Raw genomic sequence first — 16,481 nt, 5'->3', positions numbered from 1 at the left:
ACAATGCAGGGAACACTGCAGGATGGTTCGTCCCTCATAGAGGCAGGTGTCTGCTCTGAGTAGAAGATGATCAAGACTCACAACCCTGTCTCTTACCATGAACAGTGGCATCTGTAGGGTCGATGGTCAGGTGAAGGGCAGGGATAATCTCCACCACCCACAGCAGTCAAGACCACACAACTATCTTCACCTTGACCATCAGGCCTGACCCAGACAGCGTTTTGTGAGCTCACTCCTGCCAGTGCCAGCTACAGGAAAGCTACAGAATGTCCCAATCCTACTCCGGTCTCACCTCTGCCTCCATTCATAATTAAGCATTCTTAGTAACATTTAACAAACTCAGCAAAAAATCTATGCTACTTTTCCTAAACGTAGTTTTTTAAGGAAGGTCTTTACTAGATAGGATTTTAGGGGCAGCCATGGTTTTTTCTGGCAGCTCTTTCCCAATTGCTAAAATGCTAAATGATTCATTCAAAGGAACCAAATTCACTAGGCTGTTGTTGTTAGGAAAGGATTTACTTTAGCATTTCTTCAAGGAACAATAGGGTTTAAAACTTCACAATATCTTCCTTCTATTTCAAGGGAGTCAAGTGGCAGACTTATTTACCTAAGCTTGAAAACAGAGGAATGAAAAGCTAAAAAGAGGTTTCCCAAATTCCAGCTCCATGAGGTGAATGGAGACATTTTAAAGGGAAAGCTCATTTCAAAAATGATGTGTGACATCCATGGATGTAGAAAAAGTAAAGTGGCCTTAAAAATGCAGTCAGATCCAAGGGCCAGGCGCGGTGGCTCACGCCTGTAACCCTAGCACTCTGGGAGGCCGAGGCGGGAGGATCACTTGAACTCAGGAGTTTGAGACCAGCCTGAACAACAGCGAGACCACACCTCTACTAAAAATAGAAAGAAATTAACTGGCCAACTAAAAATATATAGAAAAAATTAGCCGGGCATGATAGCACATGCCTGTAGTCCCAGCTACTCAGGAGGCTGAGGCAGGAGGATCGCCTGAGCCCAGGAGTCTGAGATTGCTGTGAGCCAGGCTGATGCCATGGCACTCTAGCCCGGGCAACAGAGAGAGACTCTGTCTTAAAAAAAAATAAAAAATAAATAAAAATAAAAATGCAGGCAGATCCAATTGAAAAGTGAGGCTTATTCTTAGGGCAGTTTGATGTAATAGATAACCTATAGTACTCAATTATCTCCAAACACACCTCTGCAATAGAACTTCTCCATTTAATTGTACTGTTTGTTATTTATAATTGCAAAATAAAAGGGGAAAAAGTAACAAATACTACCTTGGCATCATACTCAGATCCTTCCAGCTGTTCAGGTGAAGCATACAGACAAGTACCCACTCTGGAAGTATGTGTTGGTATTCCTGTAATTTCAAAATCCACATGTTAAACATTGCTGTGTTAACACCATCAGCATGAAAAAACATTTACTAGAGCAGGGCCTTTTAGCTCCTAAGGGAACAATGATTGCTCTTTGTCTTTATCTCACCTTTGCTATTAAATCTTTATGGTTCTCTTTAAATACTGACATATTCAACCTTATCTTTTTTTAATGCAAAAAAACCCTCAAAAAACCCCAAAAAACTTACTCTTCCCATTTCCATTGGTCCAGTCTGTGTTCTTGTGTATGATGTCTGTGCAGGCCAGACCAAAGTCTCCTATTTTTACTTGCTGATCAGGGCCATGAAGAAAAATATTTCTAGGCTATAAACAAACAGAACAAATCAATTCATTGCCTTTCTTAAAACAAATAGTAAAAACTTGTGAATGTTAAGAGTTTCCAACTCAGGAGCAAGCAGCTTCCTCAAAAGTTAAAAATTTGAGCAACAGTTCTCAAATTCGGCTGTACATTAGAATCACTGGGGAGAGTTTTAAAAAAAAAAATCTCAATGTCCAAGCCTTTCCCCAGACCAACTAGATCAGAACTCCTGGAGGTGGATGGAAGCATCAGTTTTATTTAAAAAGACCCACAGTGATTTCAAATTTGAGAATCATTAATGTAGAGCATATTTAATATACAAGGGCTTCTCGACTCTGGCTGCCCATCATCACCCAAGAAGCTTTTAAAAACAACTGTCGGCCGGGCGCGGTGGCTCACGCCTGTAATCCTAGCTCTCTGGGAGGCCGAGGCGGGCGGATTGCTCGAGGTCAGGAGTTCGAAACCAGCCTGAGCAAGAGCGAGACCCCGTCTCTACTATAAATAGAAAGAAATTAATTGGCCAACTAATACATATAGAAAAAATTAGCCAGGCATGGTGGCGCATGCCTGTAGTCCCAGCTACTTGGGAGGCTGAGGCAGAAGGATTGCTTGAGCCAGGAGTTTGAGGTTGCTGTGAGCTAGGCTGACGCCACGGCACTCACTCTAGCCTAGGCAACAAAGTGAGACTCTGTCTCAAAAAAATAAATAAATAAATAAAAATAAAAAAATAAAAAAAAAAACAACTGTCTTCTCCAAAGTCCAAAGATGTTGGTATTTTTTATGAAAGAACTTTATTTAATATTTTTTAAAAACTTCCAGATGATTCATATTCATTCAGGGTTGGGAATGAGTAGGTCACCCTAAATGGCTCTACTGAAGTAGCTGCTGCAGACCCAAAACATCCCCAATAGACGCATCCCTATGCCAGTGAAAAACTGCACCTGTAATAGGGGGAGGGAATATTCTACCAAAAACTTAAAAGTACTTAGCTTAAAAGTTATTGTCTTACTTTATGTAATAATTTCAGTTTTTTACTTTAATGTATAAATTCTCCCATTTTAGCTTTGTCAGTGTTTGAACAAAGGTTGAACTGGAAGAGAAAATAGAAATAAAGGTATAAGATGATAGTTTGGATATGTTTTTGTGAGTGAGTGGAAGATCCTAAAAACTGTGCTGACATTTGACACTCTATGATCAAGGAACAGGTCTGAAAAATTCTGGCTCCAATATAAAAATCAATTGCGTTCACAGATAAAATTCTCAACAATTCTAGAACAGTTCCAGAACTGCACTGAAAGAATCATCACAAAGAGGCTGAAACTGACCAACTCCATAACATTTTCCTCTGAACTCTTAAGTCGTTGCTGTTAAGTTTTTCTCATGGGAAATATAATCAAGAGAGAAAGTAAAGATCAGGTCGTAGATAGTGCCAAGTCCCTGGAAGATGGCCCATCCGTAGCACTTCACACGAAACTCTATGAGGCCATAATGAGAGAAGACTGCCCTACAATCAAGGCACTCCTCAGAAGTCACCCCGTCAACCAGCCCATGACTATTCTGGCCAACTCCACCAGTTACAGATTATTGCTGAACCAGGTACACTCTTTTCTGGTCAGGCCTTTTTAGAAAAGACAGGATGCTTAGGAAGGAGCATGATCTACTACTCACGAACTCACTAAACTCCTCACTGTCCTTACAATGGACGGTACATCTCCAGCTTACTCCACACTCAGAACAGTGCTCCCCAAAGTCTGCAACCCCTGCCTTCCACTTAACATACATAAACTGAAGTGAGAAAAGACTAGAACCTGTCTGCTGGAAGAAAATTAATGTCATCCTCTCAAATATACCCATGGTGATTACGTCTGTATGATGGAATTCTTTTTTCCTTTTTAATAGCTATTTCTTCATTTTCTAAATGTTTATACAATGATTACTGCCTTTATAATTAAATATTTTTTCAAAAAGTAAATCACCCGCTTCATCCCACCCTCTCCTCTTATCTTGCAGTCATAGTATAAAAGCCACTACTTATATATATTTTAAGAAGAACTGGCATAAACATAATCATAGACAGGACATATGCTGCATTATCTTTAAAAACTTTGAGGATGCAGGTTTTACTGCTGATAATGTGACTTTGGCAAAGCCTTAAAAATACAACACCTATTTGTCAATTAAACCCATGGGTTAATTTAAGAAATAAGTGACTTCATAGCAATTATCATTAATATTATACTAGTGCTCTTCACAAGGATCAACTTCCAAAACCTTTCAAACCTTTGAGTGTCTTTTCTGTTTCCTCAGTAAACTTGCCTTTCTATAAAACACAGACTTTATTAATATGAAATTCACTGAGTTTCGGTCATTTCAAACAGGCAACAGAAAGGAAAATTTCAATGCACATGCAAGAAAAATATTGAACCCATAAGATCCTAAATAAATGTGTATTTCCTTTGAAATGGCAAGCCAACACAAATACTATTTTTAACTACACAGGGCTAACTGTAACGTATTTTGCTTTCCCCCTAAGCAGACACAATCTATCATCCCCATTCATCTGGCTGCTGAATACCGCAAGGCACAAAGTTTGCTTTGTTTGTTAGAACACGGTGCTGACCCAGAAGTCAGGTAAGTTAACGCAGCAGGCAATCATTTATAAATGAAGATATACCTGATTTAGATTTTTTCGGTTCATAATATTTTACAGTTATGCCTGGACTTGTGCATTCTTCATGCATTATGGACTACAAATTATCCTCTTTTGAATGAACCGATTTCTTTAGCAATTAGATGAGATACTCTGAAATGTTGGAAATAATGCAACAACACAAGCGAGTCAGCCGAATTAGTGCACAGCGAGTATTAAGTACTCAACAGTGGTATTGTGGAAAATGCACTAAGTCCCAGTCATGGCCCTCAAGAAGTTTAATGACCTAAGTTAGGTATGAAAAATTAGAAAATATAAATAGACAATGGATTTTCTTATTATCCTCCACTAGAAGGTAAGCTTAGTGAAAAAGAAGTTTATCTTGCTCACCACTCTATCTCTACCACCTAAACCAAAGGCCTAACACTTAGTAGGTACCTAATAAATACTATTTGAATGAATAAAAGAATTATACAGTATAAAAATGATGGGTTGGGCACAGTGGCTCACACCTGTAATCCCAGAACTTTGGAAGGCCGAAGTAGGAAGATAGCTTAAGGCCAGGAGTTCAAGACCAGCCTAGACAAAAAACAAAAAAAACAAGGCCAGGTGCAGTGGCTCACACCTGTAATCCTAGCACTCTGGGAGGCCGAGGCCAGCAGATCACTCGAGGTCAGGAGTTCGAAACCAGCCTAAGCAAGAGCGAGACCCCATCTCTACTATAAATAGAAAGAAATTAATTGGCCAACTAATATATATAGAAAAAATAAGCCAGGCATGGTGGCACATGCCTGTAGTCCCAGCTACTTGGGAGGCTGAGGCAGGAGGATCGCTTGAGCCCAGGAGTTTGAGGTTGCTGTGAGCTAGGCTGACGCCACAGCACTCACTCTAGCCTGGACAACAATGTGAGACTCTGTCTCAAAAAAAAAAAAAAAAAGACCAGCCTAGGCAACATAGCAAGACCCTGTCTCTACCAACAACAAAAAAAGAAAACTAGCCTGCCATGGTGGCACATGCCTATAGGCCCAGCTACTTGGAAGGCTGAGGTGAGAGGATCGCTTGATCACCCAGGAGTTTGAGGTTGCAGTTAGCTATGATGATGCCATTGCATTCCAGCCTGAGCAACAGAGCAAGACCCTATCTCAAAAAAAAAAAAAAAAAAAAAAAGAACTTATTGCCCCAAAACCTTGCCATGCTCCACAAGAATCTACCTGATCTGTCTTGCTCTCAATCTCTCCCTAAGCACCCCACCCCAGCTCTGCAAGTCCTCTCAAAGTCCTTCTACATGTAGAATCTAGACCATCACAGACTCACCCCATCTTCCTCAGGCACCCTTTCCTACCTTTCATACTACATACAGTATGTGAGGCTTCTCTACCTCTCTGGAACTTTGCCTACTTCTAATATTTAGTTGTCTGACTATGTTTCATGTCTGTCTTCCATACTAGACCATCACTCCTACAAAGGTAGGGACCACTTGCTGTTTCACCAAATCCCCAGCTTAGGGCTTCACAAAAAACCTTCCCTTTTCTCTGCCAGAACAAAGGAATTTTGGAAACAATTCTGAGAGATGAAGGCTAAGTTATAATATGCTCATCCACCTGGGATGGAGTAGGGAATGACAGTGAAATGGCTTCACTAACTTGAGAATGACCAACCCTCAGTCTTCAGATTCAACCCTTACCATCTACTCCACGACCTATACACCTGAACTGAGTAAATGGGAGTTCTGGCCCTTCATGATTCACTTCTATGGTAATAACAGATCATACTCAAGTCCACACAATTTCACTAAATGCCTACTAACTCAGCCCAGCACTGTGCAAGGAAATAACTAAGATCTAGCCTCACAGGGGTCACAGTCCTAGCAGGAAATCAAAGTTGATGAGGCCTCAAAGAAGCTGGGCCCCACCATGAAGTGATGCATCCCACCACATACCCAAAAAACCCTGAGAAATTACCCAACAATGCAGATTTTGAAACACTGCTTTAAAGTAATTAAAGTATATTACTGTAAATAAACATTGCCTTCTTAAACATTAATTCTTCACGTAGAGCCATTTCCACTGTGTATTTAATGTAATGTGTGACCAATATCTATTCTAGGGACACAAGAGGCCTCACCACACTCCACTTGATGCTTCTGCACTGGCCAATCACTTCTAACACATGGACAAAACCGGGCAACAGAATCCAAAGGATCTTGACAGACATTCAGAATAATGCTGTGATGTGTCTCCGCATCTTGTGTGAACATGGAGCTCAAGTTAATGCTCGTGTAGACAACAGCAACAATCATTCACCACTCCACCTGGCCATAACATACGGGACCTATCCGGTTCTCTCCATTTTGGCCCAAAATGGCGCCCATGTCAATGCTGTTAATGAATCTAGCATGACACCCCTTCACATGGCTGCAGATATCCTGAACAGGGAGATGATGGAAACGCTCATTGCCTGTGGAGCAAACGTGAACTGTGCTATCTCTTCCACGGGAAACACGGCCCTGAAGCTGGCGGTGTGCACTGCATCAAGCAAAGCGGGCCGGCTCCTGGGAGTGGGGATGAGCTGCATCCGTTTGCTGCTAATGCACGGAGCCAAAGTCAATGCCCAGGACCACGAGGGTCAAACAGCTATCCACGAGGCTTGTTTTGGAGGCAGGGGGACAATAATCAATCTCTTGCTCGAATTTGAAGCAAATGTTAATATTTTAACAAGAAATGGGGAATCTCCGATTTATATGTACCTTCAGCGCAGTTCCAATGTAAGAGATAGGACACTTCTTGCCAGGCTACTTTATCACACTTATCCTTTGAGGCTGACCAATAAGCAAGGGATTCTACCTGCAGGAATCATGCTACCAGAATTCCATCTCTTAAGGGAAACCCTAATAAAGCTATCTCAAAACCCTTTATCCCTAGAGGATATCTGTAAAAGATACATCAGAAATATTTATGGTGAGAGATACAAACAATTTTTGAAGCAACTTCTCCCAGTGAAGATATGGAATTCTGTATACTGTTATTATGATGTAGCTTACCTCTTGAAATAAGCTCTTGAAGTTTCACAGTGCCAGAGAATTTCAGTAACTCAAATTGCATTTTCTGGCTAGACATGTGCCAGAAAATACTTAACCCATCACTTTTTACATCCCAAATGTACAAACTCTGGTTCTTAAACTTTTTTCAAAAAATAAAGTGATTTGCATATTAAGTTTTTTATTCCTAAATTTTCTTTTAAATGCCTTTTCTTTGCTTTAATTTTTGCCTGAAAAGTAAGCAAATTAATTGAAAACTCTTCAGCCAAGGAAATAAACATATTTCCTCTTTTCTTGATAGTCTTCTATGGGTAAAAATTACAACAGTCATTATAGATTTTTTTAAATAGCAAAAAAAATTCCCATGTTCACTTTCAAGATGGATAATTACGGAAACAGAATTTACCTCTAGGGCTATAGTAATATATGAGCATTTCTGTCAGCATTAAGTGCGTTATATTAGTACTCAGGGCATACCACCTGAAAAACAGTACTCACACTCTACAGAGAATTTTCAAATGCCCCAAAATTATTGCTTTAAAATTCAATCTAAGGTTTTCATGTCTGGACCTATGGAATGATGATTTATATAACAGTAATCATAACCTCATAAGTAAATGGACTAGGGCATATAATCTCATTTAATTCAATGAACCAACATCAAGTCACCCCTGATAAGAAGCTAACACTGCTTTCAATGATTCCGTCAGCCCCACTTACCTTCAGATCTCTGTGTACAATTCCCATGTTATGTATGTAAAACACACCTTCCACCAATTCTTGAAAAATTTTCGTTGCAACACTGGCCATAACATAAGGACCTTGAAGTGAAAAAATAGTTTTCTATTATTTTTTATTTTTAATTATTATATTAACATCTAAATGTTAATGTGGTTCTGAATACATTAACATCTGAATCTTAGCAACATTCAGATTTTCAACAGTCAACACTCCAAAATGGTCTAAAACCTAGAAATAAGCAGAAAGGACTCCTCAGTTAGCAAAGAAACCACCCAAACTAGCACCCGACAACAGATTCTGCCACCAAAAAGAGAATACTTCTAATTTCACTCAGTGCCCCTCCATTACTTTTAAATAATTCTCAGGCATCAGGTGACTAGATTAGATGAAGTTTAAGTCTCTTCAACCCTTGACATCCTGGGGTTTAATGCTAATAAATGTGGTGTCCTAGCCCACTATGGATTAAAGATACTGTTACAAATAATGAAGAAAAAAGACAAATTATGTTAGCTCGAGGGGTAAGCTTCCATTATCCAGAATGCCTCATTTTCCAAAAAATGACTGACATATAAAGTATATGGCAAAAAAAAGGTAAATGAATTAATTTGTCTATTAATATGATAACATAAGCAAATTTAGAGGGTAGAAAGATTTTATAGGACAAAAGAAAACAAAAATTGATAAAAAATCCTGGAGTTTTCCCACCAAGTAAGTTAATAATATCATAATAAAAGCTTAACAGCTCAGTCTAAAATGGGAGGACCGTTTGAGCCTAGCAGTTCAAGACCAGCCTGGGCAACAAAGCAAGACCCTATATCAATTAAAAAAAAAAAATCACAAACCTATTATTTACCTTCAAGAACAAGAATATTACATGCTCCAATTTCCTTAAATGAGCTTAGTTGGTTTCATAACTCATATCAATTCCACACTAAGAAAAAGCATGCTCTTTTATAGTATCTAACATATACTTGGGCAAGTATCTTAGAAGACAGAAAACTGTGTAAAACCAATGGTTTGACTCGTAATACCCCGTTATGACTCCCCTCACAGTGAAGTGACCCACCTCCTATCTGGGTAGAAATGCAAGGAAGGCTTTTGACTTCCACAACTATTCAGAAAACTGCCTTCCTTTGGTCTGTCTTTAAAACACAAGGTTCTCATTGTAACCCACCTTACATATCCAAACAGCAGGCAACAGTTGGAGGATTCAGTAACCATACACAGATCTGACCCTGTGGTAACAATCTACACTGACTCAGTGCTTTCTCTATGCCTGACAATCCTTTACACTTAGCACTTTAACTCTCACAACAACCCTATAAAATAGGGGTAATCCCATTTTACAAATGAGGAAACAAACAAAGAACCCAAAACCTTGCAGCTGGTTGAGTACAAGAGCCAGGATTCAAATCCAGATCTGTTGCTCATGGGATTCTTGGAAATGATGAAATGTACAAATAAAATGGATATAAAGCTATAAACACAGTGCTAGACTACTACAAAGTTAAAACTTTTTATTTTAAAATGTTTTTAAAAGAAAAATATACACCATGCTAGCAGCATCAAACATATTTCACCTTTGTTGTTTTGATGTTTACTGTACTGGATGATATATAGTTCTAATTCTGTACTCATTACTTCTTTTTCAAATGGAAGTTTAAAGATCAACAATTGCATACAGGGCTTTAATAAACCATTTTCCTTTTCAAAAAGACATTTGCACATAAACTTCAATGCTCATACAGCAAGCAAAGGATACAGGTTTACAGGGAACTGAAAATACCCAACAAGATACTTGCCAAGACTGAACTGGACAAAGTTCTGGCATGTCCTTCTAATGACATGGCAAACACAGAAGCAGCACTGGGGTGTGTCCAGGAGTTGCTGGAGGAAGACGTTATGTTTCTGCCTTCCCACTGGCAGCTAGTCTAAGATTCTGAGTAGGTTAACTGATCTATGTTTTAGACCAAATAAAGCAGTGAATGGCAAATGATTAATGACTGATACTTAGTTGAGTCTTTACTTAAAATTAGGTCACTCTCATCTGCTTTTTTGATAATCTCATACAGTCATTTTTTTTTTCTTTCTTCACTTGTATCTGACCTTTCAGGATAAAATACAGTCATTTTAAACTTCAGCTACACATAAGAATCAACAAGAGAATTTTCAAAAACATACCAAAGGCCAAGACCTATTCCAGACCAACTGTATAAAAGTAACTGGTATGGTCCCACATAACAACTTTTTTAAAAACTAATTTTATTTTTTAGAGTAGTCTTAGACTAATAAAGAAACTAAGAAGATACTGCAGTTTTCCCACAGAACCCATATCTCACTTTCACTGTTATTAACACCTTACATTAGTATGGGACATTTGTTACAATCAATGTACCAATACTGATACATTATATTACTACCTGAAGCCCAGAGCTTATTCAGATTTCCTTAGTTTTTACCAGTTCCTTCTCTGTCCCAGGACCCCATTCAGGATATACCATGTTACACTGAGTTGTCATCTGTGTAGGTACTATGGTTTATGATAGTATCTCAGACTTTTCTTGTTTTTGATGACCCTGACAGTTTTTTTTGTTTTTTTTTTTGAGACAGAGTCTCCCTTTGTTGCTCAGGCTAGAGTGAGTGCCGTGGCATCAACCTAGCTCATAGCAACCTCAAACTCCTAGGATCAAGCAATCCTGCTGCCTCAGCCTCCTGAGTAGCTGGGACTACAGGCATGTGCCACCATGCCCGGCTAATTTTTTCTATATATATTAGTTGGCCAATTAATTTCTTTCTATTGATAGTAGAGACGGGGTCTCGCTCTTGCTCAGGCTGGCTTTGAACTCCTGATCTCGAGCAATCCACCCGCCTCAGCCTCCCAGAGTGCTAGGATTACAGGCGTGAGCCACCGCACCCAGCCAACCCTGACAGTTTTGAGGAATATTGGTCAGATACTGTATTTGATTTGTCTGATGTTTTTCTCATGATTAGACTAGGATTATGTTTTGGAGAGCAGGACCACAGAGATAAAGTGTCCCTCTCGCCACATCACATCAAGGAGGCACATGGTCCCCACAAGACTTGTCACAGTTGATGCTCATCTGGATCATGGCTACGGTGGCATCTGTCAGGTTTCTCCACTATAAAGTTATAGTTCTCTACTGCAAAACTGCTCTTTTTTTATTGACATCTTTTTAAAAGTTCCCCCAGGTGATTCTAATGTGCAGCCAAAGTTGAGAAGCAGTGGCACAATATTTTAAGTTATCAGCCAGCAGAGTACTCCTAGAAGGATACATAACTGGGGGGTCTGTGGGGAGGGGGAGGCTGGATCTTAAGGGAAACAAACTTTTCACCATATACCCTCTATAAGGAATTTCTTTTTATAAGAGTATCATACTTTCAGGTTAAAAATAATAATAAAAACAAGCATTTAATTTTGTCTCTTAAAAAAATTAAAAGGGGACCTAGAACCCCCTAAGTGAACAAGAAATAAACTTCTATTGTGTTAAAAAATTTCTTTAAACCTTTTCTCTCCACAAACATTAACCTAAATTCCAGTTTATTACTGCTTAATTATCAATAAACTAAATATCAGAGAAAAATCACTCCCAAATACCTAATTGTTTTTGAAAAATGTTGAAATAAGCAAAATTATTTCTTTGAGTTCCACTGGGGTTTTTTGTTTTTCATATAAGACACCTGGAGCCAATTCCTACATTCGATGGAGAAGATTTGATTTTGTCTTTATTTCCCACCCCAGTATGTACAGACCAGCATGGTACTTACAGGCAGATTCGTCCACACACTCTCGGCCGCGCTTATTCCTCTCGACTATCCAATCCCACAGGGAGAGCTCACACAGCTGCATCTGGATGTGCAGCATCAGGTGATACTGCACCTAGGAGAAGACACACTGCTGTCTCCATCTTTGCAAGATTCACTCACATTATTCATTTAGCCAGCAAATACCTGCCTACTCTAGACCAAGTGTCATATCTACCTGCTGAGGACACAGGCCTGCCCCAGAAGTGTAGAATCTAATGAAGGAAATAGATAAATAGAGTGATAATTAAAATTGTGTGATAATACAAAGAGGAAGAAGTAGGCCAGCCTGACGTCAGGCAGGGGTCCAATGATAGAAGCTCTCCAATGTGACACAGAGCAACTGGTCCTGAAACTGGTCTGCTCACTACATAAAGTTGTTTTTTGTTTGTTTGTTTGTTTTTGAGACAGAGTCTCTCTGTTGCCTGGGCTAGAGTGCCATGGTGTCAGCCTAGCTCACAGAAACCTCAAACTCCTGGGCTCAATCGATCCTACTGCCTCAGCCTCCCGAGTAGATGGGACTACAGGCATGTGCCACCATGCCCGGCTAATTTTTTTTATATATGTATTTTTTAGTTGTCCAGCTAATTTCTTTCTATTATTTTTGTAAAGAAAGGGTCTCGTTCTTGCTCAAGCTGGTCTCAAACTCCTGAGGTCAAACGATCCTCCCGCCTCGGCCTCCCAGAGTGCTAGGATTATAGGCATGAGCCACCATGCCCTACATAAAGTTTTAAAAGCTAAGATAAAGCATCAAAGAATGGCTGTATGGTACTCTACTACTGTATGTATTCACCAACATACATATACTGTGGCAGGCTTCACACTGTACATAACTAATAACTTATTCAAGAAAAAGGTAAGCAAACATTAAGTTCACTATAGCCACTTATTTAGGCATCCAAGAGAATTTTTCAAATCTAATGCAGAGAAATAAAATGATTCTGACTAAAAGTCCCTCAAACTCAACTCCTTTGGACTCAGGTGAACCAGTTCAAAGTTCTTTTCATTAGAAAAGTATGCATAGAAACATATTTTTTTTAATTTTGTTTTAAGATAGGGTCTCACTCTATCACCTGGGTTAGAGGACAGTGGCATCATCATAGCTCGCTTCAACCTCAAATTCCTGGGCTCAAACGATCCTCCTGCCTCAGCCTCCCAAGTAGCTGGGACTACAGGCACATGCCACCATGCCTGGATAATTTTTCTGTTTTTTGTAGGAAAGGGGTTTCTCTCTTGCTCAGGCTGGTCTCGAACTCCTGGTCTCAAGCAATTCTTCTGGGCCTCCCAAAGTGCTAGGATTACAGGTGTGAGCCACTGTGCCCAGCCTGAAACATATATTTCTTTTTTTTTTTTTGAGAGAGAGTCTCACTTTGTTGTCCAGGCTAGAGTGAGTGCCATGGCGTCAGCCTAGCTCACAGCAACCTCAAACTCCTGGGCTCAAGCAATCCTCCTGCCTCAGCCTCCCAAGTAGCTGGGACTACAGGCATGCGCCACCATGCCCGGCTAATTTTTTTTCTATATATATTAGTTGGCCAATTCATTTCTTTCTATTTATAGTAGAGACAGAGTCTCGCTCTTGCTCAGGGTAGTTTCGAACTCCTGACCTCAAGCAATCCACCCGCCTCGGCCTCCCAGAGAGCTAGATTACAGGTGTGAGCCACTGCGCCCGGCCGAAACATATATTTCTTGACAAAAATTGATTCTGCATTATGTATATATAGATGGTATATATAGTTTTAGAATCCTAGCAAGATAGATTATGTGTAGATCTTTTAATGTTTAAGTTTTTTAATACTAATATTCAGTAATACTGGTGTAAATAAGGTGAGAGTTTGACCAGCGTATCAGTATAAACCTCAACAAAAGTATCCTGTAAACTAAAACTATAAAATGAATTAAAAAATAAAAAAGAATATTCTGAAAACTTACCTGGTAATCCTACTAGGACTCACCAAAAGCCATGCTCAAAAATCATTTTGCAGGCCGGGCGAGGTGGCTCACGCCTGTAATCCTAGCTCTCGGGAGGCCGAGGCGGGCGGATTGCTCAAGGTCAGGAGTTCAAAACCAGCCTGAGCAAGAGCGAGACCCCGTCTCTACTATAAATAGAAAGAAATTAATTGGCCAACTGATATATATATAAAAAATTAGCCGGGCATGGTGGCTCATGCCTGTAGTCCCAGCTACTCGGGAGGCTGAGGCAGAAGGATCGCTCGAGCCCAGGAGTTTGAGGTTGCTGTGAGCTAGGCTGACGCCACGGCACTCACTCTAGCCTGGACGACAAAGCGAGACTCTGTCTCAAAAAAAAAAAAAAAAAATCATTTTGCGTAATTTTTATTTCAAAGACAGGGTCTCACTCTGTTGGCTAGGCTAGAGTGTAGTGATAAAATCATAGCTCACTGCAGCCTCAAAATCCTAGCCTCAAGTGATACTCCCACCTCAGCCTCCTAAGTAGGTGGAACTACAGGGGCACACGAGTACGCTCAGTTCATTTTTTTAAAAATTTTGTAGAGGTCTTGTAATGTTGCCCAGGCTGGTTTTAAACTCCTGGCCTCAAATAACTCCTCCTGCTTGGCCTCCCAAAGTACTAGGAGTACAGGCATGAGCCACAGCGCTTGGCCTTTTTTTGCATAAATATATTTTTGTAGCATGATGCTAACATGCAATAGGAATAGAATGTGAATGAGGTTTCCAAATCCATAGTACATATACAAGAATATCTATCTAGAGGTGTATAAATGACCCAGTCGGGGAAGTCAGAAAGGATTAGTAGGAGTTAACTAAGTTAAGGAGGGAAAACCAAATACAAAGGCCGTTTGGTAAGGGAACATGGCAAGTACAAGAGACTGAACACAGAGCAGAAGAGCTGGAGCTGAGAGAGGCAGGAGCAGGAGGTAGGAGGTCCGCTGAGGAAGCAGGAACACCACGTGTAATCACAGCCCTTCTTACGATTACAGGGGTAAACATCAACTTGGTAGGTTCTAGGCAAATAATCTACCTCTGTCTGCCCCAACAAGTTGAAGTTTTCTTCAGAAGATTCCTCGGTGGATGTGAAATCCTCTTCTAGGTCTGAATTATGCCTAAGTGGCAGCTGCTGCTGAACGATCGATCTGGTAGACAAATCAGCCAAGCTATTTTTTTGGAGCTCAATGGACGATTCCAATTCACTGTTGTCTCTTATGACTAAATTGGTGGTATAGTTCACCAATTTGTTATTCTGATTTTCAACATCAGATTCTCCAAAGCGTTTTTCTTTTTCTGAGGTAAACTCAGCAAAGATAATGGATGAGCTACTACTTTCATCATTTTTAACACCATATTCATCTCTGGAGAAGAAAACAGTAAAGACAAGAAGTCAATGTAAAAAAAAAAAAGTCAGTGTAAAAAGAGATCAAGAGTAACTCAACTGTTCCTTCAAGGTATAAATCTTATAGGTAAGTTTCTGAAAAAAACAGCATCAAATCTGTCTAACAGCAACATTTATTTAAAATACTGAAAGAAGGACAGGAGTGGTAGCTCACGCCTGTAATTCTAACACTCTAGGAGGCCAAGGCGGGTGGATTGCTCGAGATCAGGAGTTTGAAACCAGCCTGAGCGAGACCCCGTCTCTACTAAAAATAGAAAGAAATTAATTGACCAACTAAAAATATATATACAAAAAATTAGCTGGGCATGGTGGCGCATGTCTGTAGTCCCAGCTACTCAGAAGGCTGAGGCAGAAGGATCGCTGGAGCCCAGGAGATTGAGGTTGCTGTGAGCTAGGCTGATGCCATGGCACTCACTCTAGCCTGGGCAACAAAGTGAGACTCTGTTTCAAAATAAATAAATAAATAAAAATAAATAAATAAAATAAAATACTGAAAGGAAATATCTGACAGGAAGAAATAATTTAACATTTTGTAATGAAAATAAGCAAAAAGAAAATCTAAAACACTCCTCCTTATAAACAAAGACAAAAATAGCCCAATGCAGGTGACAGTGGGTAATGTCCTAATGTGTGCAGATGTACACACCAGTCCACATACCTGTCCTCTGCCTGGTCAGAGAGCATTTCCAGAGATGGCAACGGAATGGAAATTCTGTCTGCTGAGCAAAACAAAAAACAAAAATCTTCAAATAGCCCAGTTTTCCAATTTATAGTAAAAGGCAGAGTTAAATATATGAACAGTACAAATGAAACTGTATGTCTAAAAATGTCAGGACTTTCTGGCAAAATACATACAAGTTAATTCAAATGACTGGTACATTTTAGAAACTATAAAAATAGAGCTGTTCAACTATAAGAGGGGTCAGCAAACTTTCTCTAGAGCAGCAGTCCCCAACCTTTTTGGCACCAAGGACCAATTTTGTGGAAGACAATTTTTCTACGGACAGCTTGCAGAAGAGGGGGTTGTTTCAGGATGATCAAGCACATTACATTTATTGTGCAGTCCAACCTCTCTGCTAATGATAATCTGTATTTGCAGCTGCTCCCCAGTGCTAGCATCACTGCCTCAGCTCCACCTCAGATCATCAGGCATT

The 16,481-nt window shown here is 39.8% G+C and overlaps 2 protein-coding genes across 5 annotated transcripts in view; one reads left to right on the top strand and one right to left on the bottom strand.

Moving 5' to 3' along the window:
* EIF2AK1 (eukaryotic translation initiation factor 2 alpha kinase 1) overlaps positions 1-16,481 on the bottom strand; it is a 34,191-nt gene that overhangs the window by 4,278 nt on the left and 13,432 nt on the right. For 2 of the 3 annotated variants that reach the window (XM_012758852.3, XM_075995287.1), the window contains 6 exons: positions 15,986-16,046; positions 14,959-15,286; positions 11,928-12,039; positions 8,121-8,221; positions 1,604-1,718; positions 1,296-1,378 (listed from right to left, as the gene is read on the bottom strand). In XM_012758852.3, the coding sequence (XP_012614306.1) occupies positions 1,296-1,378; positions 1,604-1,718; positions 8,121-8,221; positions 11,928-12,039; positions 14,959-15,286; positions 15,986-16,046 (800 nt within the window). The remainder of the gene's footprint in view (positions 1-1,295; positions 1,379-1,603; positions 1,719-8,120; positions 8,222-11,927; positions 12,040-14,958; positions 15,287-15,985; positions 16,047-16,481) is intronic. The other variant, XM_012758853.3, reaches the window with a different exon arrangement.
* On the top strand, positions 3,094-7,576 carry ANKRD61 (ankyrin repeat domain 61). Of its 2 annotated transcripts, none has more exons than XM_012758856.3 (3): positions 3,094-3,309; positions 4,247-4,344; positions 6,470-7,576. In XM_012758856.3, the coding sequence occupies exons 1-3, from the start codon at positions 3,094-3,096 to the stop codon at positions 7,413-7,415; spliced, it is 1,260 nt and encodes a 419-aa protein (XP_012614310.1). In that variant the 3' UTR covers positions 7,416-7,576. The 2 variants fall into 2 exon arrangements, with proteins under 2 accessions (XP_012614310.1, XP_012614311.1); XM_012758857.3 differs by having other exon boundaries at positions 4,250-4,344; positions 6,470-7,415.

Source organism: Microcebus murinus, chromosome 19 (assembly GCF_040939455.1).
Source record: "Microcebus murinus isolate Inina chromosome 19, M.murinus_Inina_mat1.0, whole genome shotgun sequence".
Lineage (NCBI taxonomy): Eukaryota > Metazoa > Chordata > Mammalia > Primates > Cheirogaleidae > Microcebus > Microcebus murinus.
The sequence above is the reverse complement of the archived record's forward strand: the minus strand, read 5'-3'. Positions and strand labels throughout refer to the sequence as shown.